Source organism: Giraffa tippelskirchi, chromosome X, assembly GCF_054371585.1.
Source record: "Giraffa tippelskirchi isolate mGirTip1 chromosome X, T2T-mGirTip1v1.2.pri, whole genome shotgun sequence".
NCBI classification, from domain to species: domain Eukaryota; kingdom Metazoa; phylum Chordata; class Mammalia; order Artiodactyla; family Giraffidae; genus Giraffa; species Giraffa tippelskirchi.
In genome coordinates this window covers 86,887,711-86,906,312 of record NC_137289.1, presented here as the reverse complement: position 1 = coordinate 86,906,312, position 18,602 = coordinate 86,887,711, and the positions used below count along the sequence as shown (strand labels likewise).

General features: G+C 48.4%; 1 protein-coding gene and 1 long non-coding RNA gene across 2 annotated transcripts; one reads left to right on the top strand and one right to left on the bottom strand.

The window, feature by feature from the left end:
- Positions 1–1,439: 1,439 nt before the first annotated feature.
- Positions 1,440–5,645, bottom strand: LOC145535685 (uncharacterized protein CXorf49 homolog). Its single transcript, XM_081564065.1, has 7 exons — positions 5,564–5,645; positions 5,317–5,490; positions 4,044–4,228; positions 3,260–3,383; positions 2,646–2,722; positions 2,318–2,363; positions 1,440–1,610 (listed from the first exon to the last, which is right to left on the bottom strand). Exons 1-7 carry the CDS (start codon positions 5,643–5,645, stop codon positions 1,606–1,608), a joined length of 693 nt encoding a protein of 230 aa, XP_081420191.1. The 3' UTR covers positions 1,440–1,605.
- A 4-nt stretch (positions 5,646–5,649) lies between these two features.
- On the top strand, positions 5,650–8,345 carry LOC145535829 (uncharacterized). Its single transcript, XR_014075508.1, has 2 exons — positions 5,650–6,272; positions 7,860–8,345. It is a non-coding gene; the product is annotated as an uncharacterized LOC145535829 (long non-coding RNA).
- Positions 8,346–18,602: the final 10,257 nt, after the last annotated feature.

Below are 18,602 nucleotides of genomic sequence, written 5' to 3'. Positions count from 1 at the left end.
AGTGCCTTACAGAATCTGGACCAGGCTCTATTTCCATTACTCCCCGAATCACACCTTTCTGCCTCAAGGGGCATTATCCCTGATGACTTTAATTCACCCAGAGAGATGCCCAGGCACCAACTTTGAATGTGCTACCTACCATCATACCCTCTTTTGTGAAATAAAACCGTGGTCTTTCAGGAAGGGAGTCAGGCAGAACCTACCCTCATTTCACTCCAATACAAATGTGTCCCTCTGAGTCTCAGGCTGGCACAGCCCTGGGGTCTTGGCTGAGAGAAGGAAGTCCTCCCCAAACTTCAGGGCGGGAGGGAGGGACGGGAATTGAACATGGATTTCAGACTCAGTCTTGTGTGCCCTAACAAGTAGTCTGGGAGACTGAGCTGGGACACTCCGGGAAGTATCATTTGCAGGAAAATCTATGTCATGGGGCTGGTGGAACGGTATTTGATGGAGACCCTGTAAGAACACAGACTTACCAACCATACTTGTCATAGAGCCTGATGGGCCCGTTTCCACTCAAGGGCAGAGAGACATCCAGGCTGCAGGAGTGTAGGCTGGTCAGTTGGTTAGGGCAGGGAGGATATGAAAGCTCCAAGGACCGGACCATCCATCTCTAGCTGTCAGGGTGCACTCTGCCCCAGACTGGCACCAGACGCCTCTCCTGACCTCCAGCTCAGCAACTAACCTGAGCTTTTCTCCTGTGTTCCCCTGTGTTCCCCTGAGCTTCGATCCTGCTCCCCAGTTCAGCGGGTCCAAGATTCATCCTCATGCCCTTTACTGAACCCAAGGAAGGGGAAGCAAAAGTTTTGGTGCCTGAGTCTCAGGGATGAGTGCTCAAGAGAGCAGGGAGAGTACGCAGGTTCCTGCTTGCAAGGTGGCACCGGGGGTGGGGTGGGGTAGGGACTCCACTGAGAGGGTAGGGCAGGGGAAGGGGGAAGATGAGCAAACCTGTGCCTGTTACCACCTGCTTAAGTAAACAGGCAGGCAAGGTCATCGATGGCAAGCCAGGGGAGAGATCGAGGGTGCTCTGACAGGAAATCAGAGTGGTCGGGGTAAGCAGGACAATGAGTGCAGTGAGGGAAGGGTGAAAGACTGGAGCTCTGTAAGGAGGTCATGACTTCCTTCTGACAGGGAGGCAGAATGGCAGCAATGAATGGAAACTCCTAAACCCCAGAGGAGGGTGTTTAGAGAACTAGAAGAGGGCCTTCAGGGAAAAGGGGGGACGTGCCAAGGTGGCCAGACAGAGCCCACACAGAACACACACTAGGGGCGCTCCGCTGGCCTGACGGCCTGGATGGTAGCACAGGCTGACCCAGAGTGCCCCCCACAGGATGCCAGAGGTACTGTTGTGGAACAGGCTCTGATACGGAGTGGCTCCCCACCAGGCCTTGCCCCATTCCCCCAACCCCTACCCCCCAGAGAGAGGACAGAACACAGAATATGAGAAGCCTTTTAATCAAAAACTGCTGTGAAACTGGGGCAGACAGGGGGCAAAACAAGGGGCAGAGGATGCCCTGGTGGAGGCAGAACAGGAGGCAACAAGCTTGGCCACAGCTCGCCGGCCCCGGAGGTAACAGCTGCTCCTCTTGCCGGAAGATACTGGGCTCAACCTGTGAAACAGCAGAGTCAGGGAAGAGCCTCAAGCCAGGGCCAGCCCACGGCCCTGCTCAACAGCCAGGACTGTGGGAAGGGGTGTGGGGTGTGTAACACTCATTTCAAAGGATCCGGAACTTGTCAACCTGGTACTGCATGGAGGCTGCAACAGGGAGAGGCATAAACAGGTGCTCTAGACAGACGGACATAGAAGCCTGTCCCCCTGTCCCCGTGGGGAACCACCTAGCCCTGCAACCTGAAACCCACATACCCCCAGCCCCGATGCAAAGAGCTCTGGGCCTCGTCACTCCCCACTACCGGAATTAAATGTGGAGCCATTTCCTAAAAGGAAACAAAATGTGCCAGCAGCTCTCAAGGTCGGGGCCACGCCCAGACCATTCAAAAATTGTCTCACAAACAATCCAACAAGAACCTCCGAGGCCACACCGATCAACAAGGCATCTCTACAAGTCCTATCAGAAGGAGCTCTCTAGGACTCGCCTGGCTGGCAGAGTGTGCACGCAGTCCACACAGCACTTTGCTCCTTGTCCACACGCCCAGCTGAACATGCACCGCCCGCTCCAGGGTCAGGCGTGATAGGTTCTCCTCCCCACAGGAATGCTGGTCCCTACGAGGCCTCCTGCACCGGCAGCCCACCCACCCCAAGGGCCCACCCCACTTCTGCATTAAGAACCCACTGCTCTCTGTCCCTGGTTCCTCATACCAAGTTGCTCCTTAAGGTCGTCTATTTCTCTCTGTAGCACCAGACACTAGGCCAGCAGACACAGCAGGAAGAGAAATGGTTAGTATACACCCGCCTCCCCTCTCCTCCTCCTCTCCTCTCCCCCCGGGCCCTCCATCCCAAAGCCAGGTGTCTAGACTGGCAAGGGAAAGACTTTCCTCAGAGGAAAGGAGGTGGGCTCCCTCCCTGGGGTGTGGGATGGGGACGGGGCGGGGGGCGGGGGGGGTGCCCACACATGTCAGTTGAACTTGGACCCAGATCCCACCATGGGGTTTGGGTGTGCATTTCCAGGAGCCAGAAGAAGCATTACCCGAGGACAGCCCTGCCTTGCAGCTGGCTGCTGCCGCCTTTTCGGTCTTGGGGGATGGTCAGTTGGTTCACGGTCACCTGACAGGGAAAGGACACACAATCCAGCTTCCCAGGCTCCCAGTGAGGTGGAAAGGGCCAAGCAGGGTCTAACGTGAGGTGAGGCAGTACCACCCTCTGCTAGCATCAAGCCTCCCCGGCTCTGCCCGGCAGGCAGCCCAAACCTTCTCTCTGGGCCTGCCCCTCCTATTCCTCAGGGGCAGCCATTTTACCACGATGGTCCCGAAAGACTGTGGTTCTGGGTTCGAGCCTCCCAGAGCGGCAGCCACGGCCAGCACCTGGGAGAGCAATGTGGGCGAACAGCACTTCACAGAAAACGCTATTAGCCTGCAGGTCTACGCCCAGAGTAGCTGTTGGGGCACTGCCACCGATCACCCCTGCCAAACAAATCCCACACAGAAGGTGATGGGGCCAGGGCTAGCCCTGCTGACACCTGTTTCCCATGGAAGAGGCAGCCTGAGAGCAAGGCTGAGGCCCCAGAAAAGAGAGAGAGACAGACAGAGGTTTCTGCCCTCACCCCTGGTTCCCTGCCCCCATATCAAAACCCAGGACACTCACCTGAGGGGCCAGGCCCTCTGGGCATGACTTCTCCCTTGTTCATGGCCACGGGCTCTGAGTTTCCTGAATCCTGCCCGCCTCTGATGTTGACGTTGGTGCTGCTGGGTTCTCCTTGACGCACCACCTGTGGACAAGACGCCGGTGCCCTGTCAGTGGTCAGCTAAGAACAAAGATTTCTCACTGACCTGGAGTAAGGATGTGTGTGTGTGCATGCACCTGTGTGTACCAGTGCATTTATATGTCTATGTCTGTGTGTGTGAGACCTCGTGTGATTCAAGACCGAGCTGAGGCAGGGAACTGGAAAGGAAACTGAAAGGCTGATCTCTTCAGCACATTCCCTCTAAGTCAGCCCCAGGCCAGCAGGCAGAGCTGAGCTGGGGACAACAGTGTGGCACTGAGAAAGCCTGGGGCCCCTGCAAGGAAGGTTTGGGGATCAGCTAGGAAGTAGGATTCAGGAAAGTGATGTGTCTAAACACCGAAGCTCTGTGAAGCTTTTAAGGGGCCCCTCAAATCAATTCAGCTACCAGCTCTCCCTTCCACTCCAGCCCCAGCCTGGCTGGAAACAGGCCAAGGGTGGAGAACCCAGCCCAGCACACCCAAAGTGCTACCTTAACGTTTGTCCCTAGTAAAAGACCCCAATCTGGCATCCTAATGACCCAGTGACCGAGGGCCACCCAATGACCACCCCTGAGGGATGGACAGAGGGAGCACGGGTGAAGACCTGTGTCCTGGGGAGGATGGCAGGGGGAAGAGGGGGGAGCGAGGAGGGGCCTGGCCTACTCACTCGGCCCTTTGGGAATGGGTCTCTATTTGGGTCGTTGTCTTCTCCGGACACCGCCATTGCTGCCACCAACTCCCGTGCCCGCCTAGCCATGGATTTCTTCCGAGCGCCGGTTTGCTTGGATTCTTTGGCTCCCGAAGGGACCAAGGCATACTTCTTGGACCTCTCAAGCAGCGGGATGCCGGAGACTGGGGGGAAGGTGACCGGATCCAGGGGAGTGGCCGAGATTCCCTGCTCCCAGGAAGGGAAGGTTCTCCCCGGGGCAGGTTTGGAGACGCCCCTGAGGGATTTCTTCTCCTGTTCCCCCTTCCTCCTAGGACTGGGCCGCGGTAGGCTGCCTGTAGTGGCAGCTGCAGTAGCTGATGCTACTGCTACTCCCGGGTACCTGGGCAGGCTGCCCCCCTTCTCCCTGAGCACGCTCTGCAATTTCTTAGGGGGAGAGACGTCCTCCTGCTCTGCATCGCCCTGCCTGACCTGCCTTTCCACAACCGAGATTAATCCTCGCAGAGCCGAGGACAGGCAAGTGCCTGGCACGTTAACGAGATTCTCCCTGCCTTGGACTTTCGAGTCTCTGGGTGTGTCCCCGGGGTCCTTGGGGCCGTTGAGCTTGGCCTGGCCTCTGTCTTTGGCATAAATGCTCACCCTCATCAGCTCTATCTCACTGAACTCATCAGAGGACTCGGAGTCGGACAGCAGCCCGGCTGGGCTTTCTGAGGGGAGCCGCTGGCGATCCACAGCCACCTTCAACCTACTCTTACTGCCTCTCTTCGGGATCCCCCAGGCCCGGCCCGCCTCGACTCCGCCGACCTGGAGAGGGCAGGCCTCAGCCTGTGCCTCTTCCCCACACCTCCGGGCGGCCACGCCTCGACTGCCGGGACGCGCCTCGAGGTCCCACAAGGGAGACCCTTCGCCGACCACGTAGCTCTCCGGGAACAGGCATCTGCGGATGCCCCGCAAGCCCAGGTTGGTCAGCTGCTGCAGGACGGTCGCCACTGACTCGTCAGCCAGCTGCAGGACGTCCCCCTGGTCGTCGGCCGGGGAGCCAGGCCGGTCTTCGCGGCCCCACAGCACCTGCCCTCCCGCTTCCGGCACCTCCCACTCTGACTCGAAGCCTTCAGGGTCTAGGAAGCCATCCCCACCCTCACCCTCGCCGCTTCGCGGTGCCCCCGGCTCGGGGCATGGCCTGGGTCCCCGCGGGGCTGTGGAGCTGGCCTCAAGGCCGCTGGTCTGCTCCCGCACTCTGAGCCGAAACCCGCTCCCCAAACAGCCGCCTCACCATCTGAGGAGCTCATGTCGCAATCTGGGTGGCCGGCGGACCTGGGACGGTGACGATTTATCAACCGGATCGAGGTGGCAGCGGTGGCGGCGGTCAGGGCAGGCGAGGCGGGTGGCGTCTGGCGCACGCCGTCAAGCGCCACGCGCACCACGCGCACCACACACAGGAGATCGCCTCAAATCACGCGAGGCTTTCAGCGAGCCAGCGCTGCCGCCTCCTCATTGGTCCGGTTCCTGCCAAGCAGCACACGCCTTGTTTGCCCGCGCCCTCGAGGTGTAACCAATGGGGTCGAGGGCCTCCTGTGGTTTGCTGCCAAGCCCAAAGGCCATCCCGGCAGATGGCGAGTTGGTGGCTGAAGGTGATGCTGCGTGTATACCTCTGTCAAGCCTCTCGTCCCACCTCCTCCTGTCCCACCTCCCCTTTCCGGTTAGAGTCACAGCCCTGAGCCCTGACTGTGTACAAAGTGGGTGGAGCAGGAGGCAGGAAGGTACTGAGGGCGCTGGTCTCCTGGGAGGTGAGGATGAAACGTCAGGATGGAGGCGCTGGGCGCCTAGCACGTGCTGAAAGCATTTGCCAGCCTCCCTTCCACCACAAGTCTTATGACCCGATGGGAGAATGGGCAGAGGAATCCCGCGCTCAGTGATGAGTGGTCGGCGTACTTCTCCCTAAGTGGCCAGAGGACAAAGGGATTGTCGTTTTCTTCTGTAACATCTCTGCCTCAACTGCTCCATCAAACGTTCTTGGCAGGCAGATTTGGGGGACAGTCTGGGGTTGACCTCACTCCCTCAGCTCTTTCCCCACTCTGAGGCAATTCAAAGAAGAGAGAGTCTCACTGTCCAGTCCCCCCTTCAAAGATGCTCACCACCGCTGACCCTGGAGATGTAAACTAAAACCACGAATCGGGCTTCCTGCACTAGGACGACAAGCTTCCAAGTGCTTAACCATTCCGAGAGTGGGTGAGTTGAGGAGCAAACCTCTGTGGCGGTGGTGCAAGAAATCCATTTGGGAGGTAATTTGGCTGAATCTATGAAAAGCAACTTATAGAGCAGGGACCCTGTGCCCGGCACTCTTCTAAGTGCTGTACATAAATAGTAATGCTTCCTTGTGACCCTCCTAGGACTATAGTACTAATGATCACCAGCCTCTTACAGGTGAGGAAACAGGTACTGAGAGGTTCAGCCACTGGCCCAAGGTCATTTGGCCCATGGGGATCAGTGGTAGAATTGAAACCAAGCAATCTGACTTCAGAGTCCTTGCTTTGATCCAAAGATCTTAAACCTTAAAAAAAAAAAAAAAAGAGAGGAAAGCCATTTTTTTCCTCTCTCAGGAAGTCCACGGCCTGGCACACCTTCTAAAAGTGAGGGTTTATTTCTAAGATCTCTAGTTTACTCCACCGATCTATTTGTTAATATGGCACTAACATACAGTTTTCATTACTGTAGCTTTGTAAAGTTTTGAAATCAGGAAGTGTGAGTTCTCTACTTTTTCTTTTTCCAAATTGTTTTCCCTATTTAGGATCTCTTTTTAGATTCTATTTAAATTTTAGGACGAGTTTTTCTATTTCTGTAAAACATGCTATTGGGATTTTGATAGGGTTTGCATTGGATCTGTAGATCACTCTGGGTAGTGTGTTAGAGGAACAGATCCAGTGGAGTGTGTGTGTGTGTAAAAGAATTGACTCATTCGAATGTAGAGGCTGGTAAGTCCCAAGATCTAGAGGGTGAGTTGGCTAGCTGGAGACCCAGAAGAGCCAGTGGTTTAGCTCTAGCCCAGGTTAGAAGGCCTAAGAACCAAACCAGTAGAGCTGATATTTCAGTTTGAGTCTAAAGGCAGGAAAAGAAACTGATGTCCCAGGTCCAAAGGCTTTCACGCAGGAGGAATTCTCTTACGTGAGGAAAGGTTGCCTTTTCGTTTTATTCAGACTATCAACTGATTAGGTAAAGCCCACCCACATTATCAGGAGGAAATCTGTTTTATCCAGTTGACTGATTTAAATGTTAATCTCATGAAAAAGCACCCTACAGAAACACCCGGAATAATGTTTGACTAAATACCTAGGCACTCTGTGGACCAGTCAAGCTGACACATAAAATTAACCACCTTAGATAGTGTGGACTTCTTAACAATATTTATATTCCTGTCTGTGCAGAGAGATGCCTCTCCGTTTATTTGTGTCTTTTTTAGTTTCCTTCAGCAATGTTTTGTAGTTGGCAGTGTACAAGTCTTTTGACTCCTTGCTTGAGTTTATTCCTCAGTATTTTATTCTTTTTTGCTGCTAATGTCAATGGAATTGTTTTCTTAATTTCCTTTTCAAATTGTTCTTTGTTAGTGTATAGTAATACAACTGAACTTTCCTTTTGGATTTTGTGTCCTACAACTTTTTTGAATTTGTTTATTAGTTCTACCAGTTGTGTCCATGTGTGTGTGTAAGGGTGTGTGTAATCTTTTGAGTTTTGCATGTACGAAAGCATGCTATCTTCAACAGAGATAATTTTACTTCTTTCTGACTTGGATGCCTTTTATTTCTTTTGCTTTCCTAACAGCTCTGGCTATGACTTCCAGTTGTTGAATACTAACATAATGGTGAGAGCGGGCTTCCTTGCCTTGTTCCTCACCTTAGAAGAAGCGATTTCAGACTTTCACCGCTGAGTATGATGTTATTTGTGGACTTTATTATGTCGAGGTAATTTCTTTCTACTCCTAGTTGTTTGACTGTGTTTTCTCATGAAGGAGTGTTGAATTTTTTGTGCATCTATAGAGAAGATCGTGTGATTTTTGTCCTTCATTCAGTTAATGTGTTTTATTACATTGATTGATTTTTGTATGCTAAACTATCCTTGCACCAAGGGATAAATCCCTTTTGACCGTGGCACATAGTCCTGCTAATGTGCTGTTGAATTGTTTTGCTAGTATTTTGTCGAGGATTTTTGCATCCGCATTCATCCGGGAATGTGGCCTCTAGTATTCTTTTCTTTTGGTGCCTTTGATATCAGGATAACGCTGGCCTCATAAAATGAGTTTGGAAGTGTTCCCTCTTCTTCGATTTTTTGGAAGCATTTGAGAAAGATTGGTATTAATTTTTTAAATGTTTGGTGGAATTCTCCAGTGAAGCTATCAGTTCCTGATTTTGTGTGTGTGTGTGCGGGGGGGGTTGTCATTACCGATTCAATCTCATTGTTGGTCTATTGTGTTTTCTGTTTCTCCTTGATTCAGTTCTGGTAGATTGTGTGTTCCTAGGAATTTATCCATTTCTTCTAGGTTGTCCAATTTATTGCCACAATTGGTCATGATATTCTTGTAAAATCCTGTTTATTATTGTCACGTTGGTTGTAATATCCCCTCTTTTATTTATGATTTCAGTTACTTTAGTCTTTTCCTCTTAGTTAATCCAGCTAAGGACTTAAAAACAATTCTCTGTGTATAAAGAGGTTTGCTCACAACAGTGTTGTTTATAAGGGCAAAAAACCCTGACTGCTACTTACATTTTCATCACAAAAGCTACTAATATCTCTTGAAACTTGATTATGTGCTAGGCCCTCTACATGCATTATGTCATTTAATTCTCACAACAGCCATGTGAGGGAGACACTAATGTTATCCCTACTTTATATTCAAGGCACAAACATGCGATAACTTCTCCAAAGTCAAACACCTAGTAGATGGTGGAATCAGGATTTAAACTCTGGCCTTTGGGTTTATATAGATACAAATGTGTGTTATGCAACTATTAGCAGAGGAAGTATGTTGCAATAAATGATATCCTGCACTGTTCGAAGCAAGAACTCAAGAAATCTGCAAGTGCCTAAAATCGTTGTATTGAAACATGAATGTCCAGGATGGGTTTCTGGCAACCAGCGGGTCCAATGGCTCTGAACCTTTTTTTTGGTTATGGGCCCTGCGTTAGTCTGTTCGAGTTGCCAAAACCAAATACCACAGGCCGGATGGCTTAAACAAAAGACATTTAGTTTCTCATAGTTCGGGATACTAGAAGTCCAAGATCAAGGTGCCAGCCAGTTCAATTCCTGGTGTAGGCACTCCTCTTGTATTGCAGTTGGCCACCTTCTCTCTGTTTCCTCACATGACATTTCCTCTGTGTGTGGACGGAGACAGAGAGAGAGAGTGCGAGAGACCTGGTAACTCCTCCTCTTTTAAGGATATCAGATCCTATGGGATTAGGGCCCCACTCTTATAACCTCTGTGTGTGTTGTGCTTGGTCACTCAGTCGTGTCAGACTCTTGGTGACCCCATGAACTGTGGCACACCAGGCTCCTCTGTCCATGGGAATTTTCCAGGCAAGAATACTGGGGTGGGTTGCCATGCCCTCCTCCAGGGGAACTTCCCAACACAGGGATGGAACTCAGGTGTGCCACACTGCAGGTGGATTCGTTACCATCTAGCCACCAGAGAAGCCCAAGAATACTAGAGTGGGTAGCGTATCCCTTCTCCAGGGGTACTTCCCAACACAGGAATCAAACCTGTATTGCAGGCAGATTCTTTACCAGCTCCCTCAATCAACCCTAATTACCTCTCTAAAGGCTCCATCTCCAAATTCAGTCACTTTGAGCATTAAGGTTTGAAGATAGGAATTTAGGGGCAACACAACTCAGCCCATAATAGGACTCCTTTGAGAATCTATTGAAAGCTCCATACACCCTCCCAAGAAGCCTTTGCACACAATTTCAGGAAGTTCTTGGAACCCAGGTTGAGAGCCACTGTTCTAGGTCACCTTCCTCTTTTCCCAGATGGAGAAACAAGAGGTTCAGAAAGGGGAAGTGCTTTTCAGCAGGTTAGGCGAGAGACAGGTCTCCTGATTGCTCATCAAGTGCTTGCCCTACCTTACTCCACCTTGCGTTAGGCCTGTCAGGTCAGCAATCCACGGTGACCCCAAAACACTAGAGATTCTGTGGATGCAGTGAAGGAGAGTGCTTCACCCGGGATGCTCAAGTGAGTGAACAAGGCTCTAGCTATAACTGACAGTAAATGGGACAGATTTCATTGTTTCCAGTTAGTCAGGAGGTTGGGAAGAAGCTGTACCAACTTCAACACCCATCCACAAGGGCTCTGAGTGTGAGGCGATGGAGGTGCTTCTGTCCTAACAAACAGCAAAGTGGGGACTGAAGAGGTATAGTTGAACTGTCTGCTGGCCTTGACATGGCACTGTCCCTCTACTCTCAGATTCCCCATTTGTACACCCCTCAGGAGTAGAACTGTTAGATTTCTACGTGAGATTATCTAGCTCTAATATTCTGTACGTCTGTGATTCTGGGGCAGGAACCTTGCGGGAAAACTCAGTTGAGGCATTTGGGTCCTCGAATCATGGGCAAAACAATTTTTTTCCAAAATGTCTTCTGATGGTGTCAAAGAATTAGCAATAAAGCACATGTAGTTTAAAGAGATGAAAAATCCCTAATAAGCACGAGAAGACCCTTACATGCTCAGTCATTTAAGGTAAAGTCTCAAGAGAAATGTTTCCTCAATTTCTGTTTCGGGTCCATCCTTAAAAAGGGAGGTGCATTATAACAGCTGGAATTCTGAACAACAAGGTTAGAAGATGGATCCGTATTTATAATGGGAAAAGTTTTGTTATCTTTAGGCAGCGGGGTGGCCCCAGAAAATGACTCCTGTTTCATTTCATCAATCAGTGAGCTTTTAAAAAACATGACATTCTTCCTATCGACCCTATCGATGCCACAAACCAGTGTGGAGCCTTCACTTGGGCCACAAGACTAGAAACAAAAGTAGGGGCACTCACTGCGGGGTGGAGGCTGACATTCAAGGAAAATTCTTTCCGCTTTGCTCCTTACAAAGAACAAGGGAAGGGCTTGAAGGGCTGTGCACACCCACCTACTGCTTCTGTGCCAGTGGAAGGTGGGAGCACACCCAGTCTAGCACATCGATGGTCTCAGTTTCTGTCTGAGGAGAAAGAGGAAGAAAAGAGCTGCTGCTGCGGGGAGCAGGGGTGAAGGTTGGTGTTAAGACAGCAGTGTCAAACGGGCAAGGGAGATGCAGCCCATCCAACCACCAGCACCATCACCACCGCCACCATACTGGCACAAATAAGCTCCTCAGTCTCAGGGGTTAATAGACGAATCACAAAGAACAGGAGGAACTCCAAAGGCATGGCATCTGGCCCTTCCCAAAAAACAGCCTTAAGCAATACTGCCCTCGGCTGGTCAGATAGGTGTACTATAGCGCAGGCACATCGCTCTGGATTTCTGGCCTTCATTTCTTTTTCTCAGGTTCTTGGTGCTCCACCTCTGAGAGGAAGTGGATGGGGAGGGGAGACGTCTCTGAGAAATTGTATCCAAATACATGACTTCTTTGAGTTTCAGCACAAGTTCACAATTAAATTCTGAATGAGAATGTACTACCCAAATATGGAATATATTTAAAAATTGAGATTGATATTATAATTAAATAAGCATCACTTGATTAGTTTTAGTTAAAAAGGTATGAGTTCCCAAAAATATAGCTATTAATGTAGATGAAATAAGATTACTAAGCTCAGTTAGATAGGTTATCAACAAAGAAAGTAATTTTGGTTCTACTTCTGGTTAGAATATAATTACACTATGCTTATACTGGGATGTTATTTCCCTAAGCATTATATTCTTCTCCAGTTATACCGAAACGTAACATAGATAGAGAAAAAGTCACAATATATACGTCGAGTTTAATAATTGATTATCAAGTGTATACCCCCAAGTCATAGAAGCGGATAGTGTCGGCTTTCCCCAACACTCCTGAAGTTTCCCTGTCTTATCTTAGCCCCGTTCCTTCTTCAAGGAGAATAGGCCCACTCTTACTTATGTGCCATCCTTTCTTCCGTTCTCCTCAAAAATTTTATACTACACACACGCACACACACACACACACACACACATATAATGTTATGAGTTAGTGTTGACAGCTACTTACAGCTGTACGAATGGAATTGTTAAATATATCTGTGTTGCTTCTTGGTTTTTCAATCAATGTTAAGTTTGTAAGATTCATGCCTATTCTGTGTAGTGGTAGTCTGTATAATTTTGCTGATGAAATTGTATTTATTCGCATGAAGAGGATCTCCCAGGACTTTTGGATTTGAAGCCGGCAGGGCTTAATTTCAGGAGAGCCAAGCGGTCGTGGGAAATAGACTCCACTCTTAACGGGGGCATACAAAATCTCACACGCTCCAGGACCCAGGGCTGAAGCAATAGTTTGAAAGGAGCCTGGGTCAGACCCAGCTACTTATCTTGGAGAGCCTCCCAGAGAGGCAAGAGGCAACTGGACTCACCCTGGGGACATAGACACTGGAAGCAGTCATTTTGCGGAGCTCCTTCTACCCCGTGGAAACTGGTGCTAGCAAGTGCCGTTTTGGACTCCCCCCCTCTAGCTTACTACCACCAGTGCTTAGACCTGCCCATCAGCCTGTAGGCAGGAATACTAGGACAGGCCCAGCTACTAGCCAGGCAGAGATGCAGCCCCACCCACAAGCAAGCCTGCTGTCTTAAGACTCTCTGGAGCTGGACCTGTCAATCAGAGGCCCCGACACACCACACTGGCCCTATACCAGTGAGAAGGCACTAAGCCAGGACTCCAGGGTCCTGCAGTCAGAGGCCCTGGGACCTAGTTCCTGCCCACAGCAGGTCATCACTAGCCCCAGGACCAGTTTTACCCATCAGTGGGTAGGCACCAGCCCTAGTATTCCTTGTACCCAGACCCATCCACCAATGGCCCAAAACACCAACTTCTGGACTCCTCCAGAGCCCTGAAGTCAGAGAACCCAGGAATCAGCTCCATCCACCAGCAGGCAGACAACAGCAACCAGAGTAACTCCAGCCCTGCAGCCTGCCACAGCTGGAAATAGGTCACCCACCAGCAGGCCCACACCAGTCCCAAGAGCCACTGAGCCCCAGCACAGTGTACCAGCAAGTAGACACCAGGTCTGGGACACTTTGGAGCTCTCAGCCAGCAGCTCTGGAATCTGGCCCCACACTGCAGTGTGTGGAAACCCCCTATGCGACATCCAGGATTCCACAGCCAGCAATATCAGGAACGGGCCGCACCGAAGAGTGAACTGAGACCAGCTCTGAGACCCCCAGGGCCCTGCAGTTAGAGACCCAGGAACAGAAACAGAGCTCCACCCACCAGTGAGCTGGCGCTAGCCCCAGGACACCCTGGACCCCAAACCCAGTCAACGGCAGGAAAAACCAGCCTGAAGATACCTTGGCATGTCAGCCAGCTGCCCCCAGAAACAGCCACACTCACCAGCAGGACAAAACGAACTTTGGGACACCTAGGACCCCATAGCCAGCAATGTAGGTGCTAGCCCTACCTATGTCAGCTGAAGGCTATGCTTATTCATTTGATATTGATTCATAGTGGGGAGAGAAGTATGTTTTAGGCTTGCAGGATTATATGCAATAGAATTTGTTGTTGTTTAGTAGCTCAGTCGTGTCCCACTCTTTGCCACCCATGGACTGCAAAACGCCAGGCTTCCCTGTCCTTCACCATCTCCCAGAGGTTGCTCAAACTCATGTCCACTGCGTCAGTGATGCCATCCAAACATCTGATCCTCTGTCGTCCCCTTCTCCTCCTGCCTTCAGCCTTTCCCAGCATCAGGGTCTTTTCCAATGAGTCGGCTCTTCGCATCAGGTGGCCAAAGTATTGGAGCTTCAGCTTCAGCATCAGGGCTTCCAATGAATGAGCAGGATTGGTTTCCTTTTGGGTTGACTGGTTTGACCTTGCTGTCCAAGGGACTCTCAAGAGTCTTCTCCAGCACTACACTTCAAAGGCATCAATTCTTCGGCGCTCAGCCTTTTTTCTTGTCCAGCTCTCACATCCCTACGTGACTGCTGGAAAAACCATAGCTTTGAGTACAAGGACTTTTGTAGGCAAAGTAACGTCTCTGCTTTTTAATACGCTGTCTAGGTTTGTCATTGCTTTTCTTCCAAGGAGCAAGCGTCTTTTAATTTTGTGGCTGCGGTCACCGTTCACAGTGATTTTGGAGCCCAAGAAAATAAAGTCTGTCACTGGTTCCGTTGTTTCCTCATCTATTTGCCGTGAAGTGATGGGACCGGATGCCATGATCTTCGTTTCTTGAATGTTGAGTTTTAAGCCAGTTTTTTCACTCTTCTCTTTCACCTTCATCAAGAGGCTCTTTAGTTCCTCTTCACTCTCTGCCGTAAGGGTGGTGTCGTCTGTGTATCTGAGGTTATTGCCATTTCTCCCCACACTCATTATTAGAAAACGTAAATCAAAACTATAACGAGGTATCACCTCACACAGGTCAGGATGGCCATCATCAGAATAGCTACAAACAACACACACTAGAACTGATGTGGAGAAAAGCAAACCCTCTGGCACTGTTGGTGGCAATGTAAATGATATAGCTACTCTGGAGAACAGTAAGGAGAGTCCTTGAAACAAAACCTGGGAATAAAACGACCATAAGACCCGACAATCCCACTACTGGGCATGTACCCTGACGATACCGTAATGCAAAAAGACCCATGTATGCCAATGTTCACTGCAGCACTATTTGAAACAGCTAGGAAATGGAAGCCACTTAGATGTCCATGGACAGATGAATGGATAAAGAAGTGGTGGTACATATATACAGTGGAACATTACTCAGCCATAAAAAGGAACACATTTGAGTCAGTTCTATTGAGGTGGATGAACCTAGAGCCTATTATACAGAGTGAAGTAAGTCAGAAAGTGAGAAACAATTATCATATATTAACGCATATATATATGGAATCTAGAAAGATGGTACTGATGCACCTATTGGCAGGGCTGCAATGGAGACACAGACACAGAGAACAGACTTGCGAACACAGTGAGGGAAGGAGCCGGTGGGACGAATAGAGAGAGTAGCATTGAAACACATACCTTACCATATGTAAAACAGATAGCCATTGGGAATTTGCTGTATGATGCAGGGGACTCAAGCCTGGTGCTCTGTGGCAACCTAGATGGGTGGGGTGGGGTGGGAGCTGGGAAGGAGGTTCAAGAGGGAGGGGATATATGTATACCTATGGATGATTCAAGTTGATGTTCGTCCGAAGCCAACATAATATTTTAAAGCAATTATCCTCCATTTAAAAATAAATCAATTTTAAAAAGTTTAAAAAAAGTAGCAAGAATAAAACATCAAAAGGAGAACCAAACAGAGATGAAGAGTACAATCCGTGAAATAAAAAATATACTTCATGCATCGAACATGGAATGGTGTTCTGTTTCACATATGATAATATACATGTTTCAATGTTATTCTCCCAGAACGTCCCACCCTCACCTTCTCCCTCAGAGTCCATAAAATTGTTCCATGCATCTGTGTCTCTTATTCTGTCTCGCATATAGGGTTATCGTTACCATCTTTCAAATTCCATATATATGCATTAGTATACTGTATTGTTGTTTTTCTTTCTGGCTTACTTCACTCTGTATAATGGGCTCCAGTTTCATCCATCTCAGTAGAACCAATTCAAATGTATTTTTTTTAATGGCTGAGTAATATTCCATTGTGTATATGTACCACAGCTTCCTTATCCATTCGTCTGCTGATGGACATCTAGGTTGCTTCAGGGCCGGGGCAATGGGATGATCCAGAAGGATGGGATGGGGAGGGAGGTGGGTGGGGGGTCCAGGAGGGGGACACATGTAAACCCATGGCTGATTCATGTCAATGTATGGCAAAAACTATTGCAATGTTGTGAAGTGATTGGCCCCCAACTAAAATAAATAAATTTATAAAAAAAATTAAAAAAAAAAATTAAAAAAAAGGGAGATAAGAAGATCAGAACAAGGCAAGAAGGTGTGAGGATGAAGCAAAGGTTAGACAGAGAGATTTGAAGCTGCTATGGGAGGAAGGGACTACAGACCAAGGACTATGGGTGCCTCTAGAAGCCGGAAAGGGTGAGGAACCGGATTCTCCCCTAAAGCCGTGGAAGGAACAGAAGGAAATAAGTCTTCCCACACCTTGTTTTTAACCCCAGATGACCCATTTCCTCCAGAATTGTAAGATAAATAAATTCGTGTTGTTTGCGTGCTAAAAAAAAAAAAAAAAAAAAAAAAATATACTTCAACGGTAGGTGAGATGATACGGAGGAACAGATCAAGAAGCTGGAAGACAGGAGAGTGGAAATCACTGAAGCTGAACAGGAAAAAAGAAGGAATAAACATAGATGAGGACAGTTTCAGAGACCTCTGGGACCAGGTCAAGCATAGAAACATTTGAATTCTAGGGGTCCCAGCAGCAGAAGAAAGACAGAAAGGGGCAGAGAGCATATGTGAAGACATACCAGCTGAACACTTTGCTAACCTGGCAAAAGAAATGGGCATCCAGGTACTGAACACAGAGAGCCCTAAACAGAAAGAAGACAAAGCAAGACACATTGTAGTTAGAATGGCAAAAAATAAAGCTAAAGAGGGGATGTTAAAAGCAGCAAGGGAAAAGCAACAAGTTACACACAAGGGACTTTTTGGCAGAAACTCTGCAGGCCAGAAGGGAGTGGCACGACATATTTAAAACGATAAAGAGAAAAACCTCCAACCAAGAAGACACTACTGGAAAGACTGTCACTCCAATCTGAAGGAGAGATCAAAAGTTTTACAGACAGGCAAAAGCTAAAAGAGTTCAGCATCACGAAACCAGCTTTACAGGAAATGTCAAACGGACTTCTCCAAGCAAAAAAGAAAAGACACAACTAGAAACATGAAAATGATTATCCAGAAGGATGGGATGGGGAGGGAGGTGGGTGGGGGGTCCAGGAGGGGGAACACATGTAAACCCATGGCTGATTCATGTCAATGTATGGCAAAAACTATTGCAATGTTGTGAAGTGATTGGCCCCCAACTAAAATAAATAAATTTATAAAAAAAAAAAAGAAAAGAAAATGATGAAAGGAGAAAGCTCACTGATAAAGGCGAATATACAGTAAAGGTAGTACATCAATGACTTACAAAGCTAGTGGGAAGGATAAAGGACTAAAGTAGTAAAAAGCATCTGTATCCGCAATGAGTAGGTACGGGAGTGTTGCTGTTGTTTAGTTGCTAAGTCATGTTCGAGTCTTTGAAGCCCCATGGACCTAGCCCGCCAGACTCCCCTGTCCATGGGATTCTCCAGGCAAGGATATTGGATTCGGTTGCCATTTCTTTCTCCAGGGGACCTTCCCGACCCACAGGTCGAACCCACGTCTCCTGCATTGGCGGGCAAATGCTTTACCGCTGAGCCACCTGGGAAGCCCCTTAGTTAAAGGATACACAGAAGAAAAAGATGGAAAATATGATGTCAGAAACAGTAAACGTGAGGAGAGGAGTAAAGAAGGGGGGTAGTTAATATGCATTTAAACTTAAGAGGCCAGCAACTTAAAATAATCAGATAGAAAAAGAGACACGCACAGTGTAGGGAATATAGTCAATAACTACGCACTGCCCTTGTATGGTGGCATATCATAACTAGAATTACAGTGCTGACCATTTTGAAATGTATAGAAATAATAAATCACGATGTTGTATCCCAGGAACTAACATGGTGTTGTAGGTCAATTACGCTTGCAAACAGACAAACAAGCAAACAAACAAAGATGCGGAGGAAAAGAGATCAGATTTGCACTTACCAAAGGGTAGGTGTGGGGGAGGGGAATTGGACAAAGGTGGGCAAAAGGGGCAGACTTCCGGTTACTAGATAAATAAGTACGAGGGATGTAACGTACAACATGGTAAATACAATCGACACTGCCGTATGTTATATATGAAAGTTGTTAAGAGAGCAAATCCTAAGAGTTCTTCTCACAAGAAAAATTGTCTTTTTCTTTAATTTTGTATCTATATGAGAAGATGAGCGTTCACTAAACTTATTGTGATAATCATTTCATTTCATGATGTATATAAGTCAAACCATGATGCTGTACACTTTAAATTTATACAGTTCTGCATGTCAAATATATCTGAATAGAATTGGAAGAATCTAAAGAATATCCTGATGCCATGCACGGAGACGGACAGGACATCAACTTTGCGGTATTCCTGCCAAAACATTTAACCTGAGTGGAATCAGGAAGCAGCAATGAGACAAATTCAACTGGAGAAGATTTCTAAAAACCACCTGGATTGGATCTTTAAAAATGTCACTATCGTGCAAGACCAAAAAAATCTAGGGAAATGTTATAGTTTACAGGACACTGAAGACGCTTGACAACCAAATGCATCACGTGGCCTTTATTTGGAAGCAAACTTATTTTAGAAATCAGGTAGAAAAACCATATTGGGACGATCAGACATTTTGAGTGAGGATCAT

Bases quoted from the DNA above. Each gene is read 5' to 3' on its own strand.
- LOC145535685 (XM_081564065.1), bottom strand. From the start codon at position 5,645: ATGGCCTTTGGGCTTGGCAGCAAACCACAGGAGGCCCTCGACCCCATT. The intron at 5,491-5,563 runs GTGCTGCTTGGC...GCGTGATTTGAG, and splicing joins GGCGCGGGCAAACAAGGCGT to GCGATCTCCTGTGTGTGGTG. The intron at 2,723-3,259 runs GTGAGTGTCCTG...TTTCCCTGTCAG, and splicing joins CAGAGGGCCTGGCCCCTCAG to GTGACCGTGAACCAACTGAC.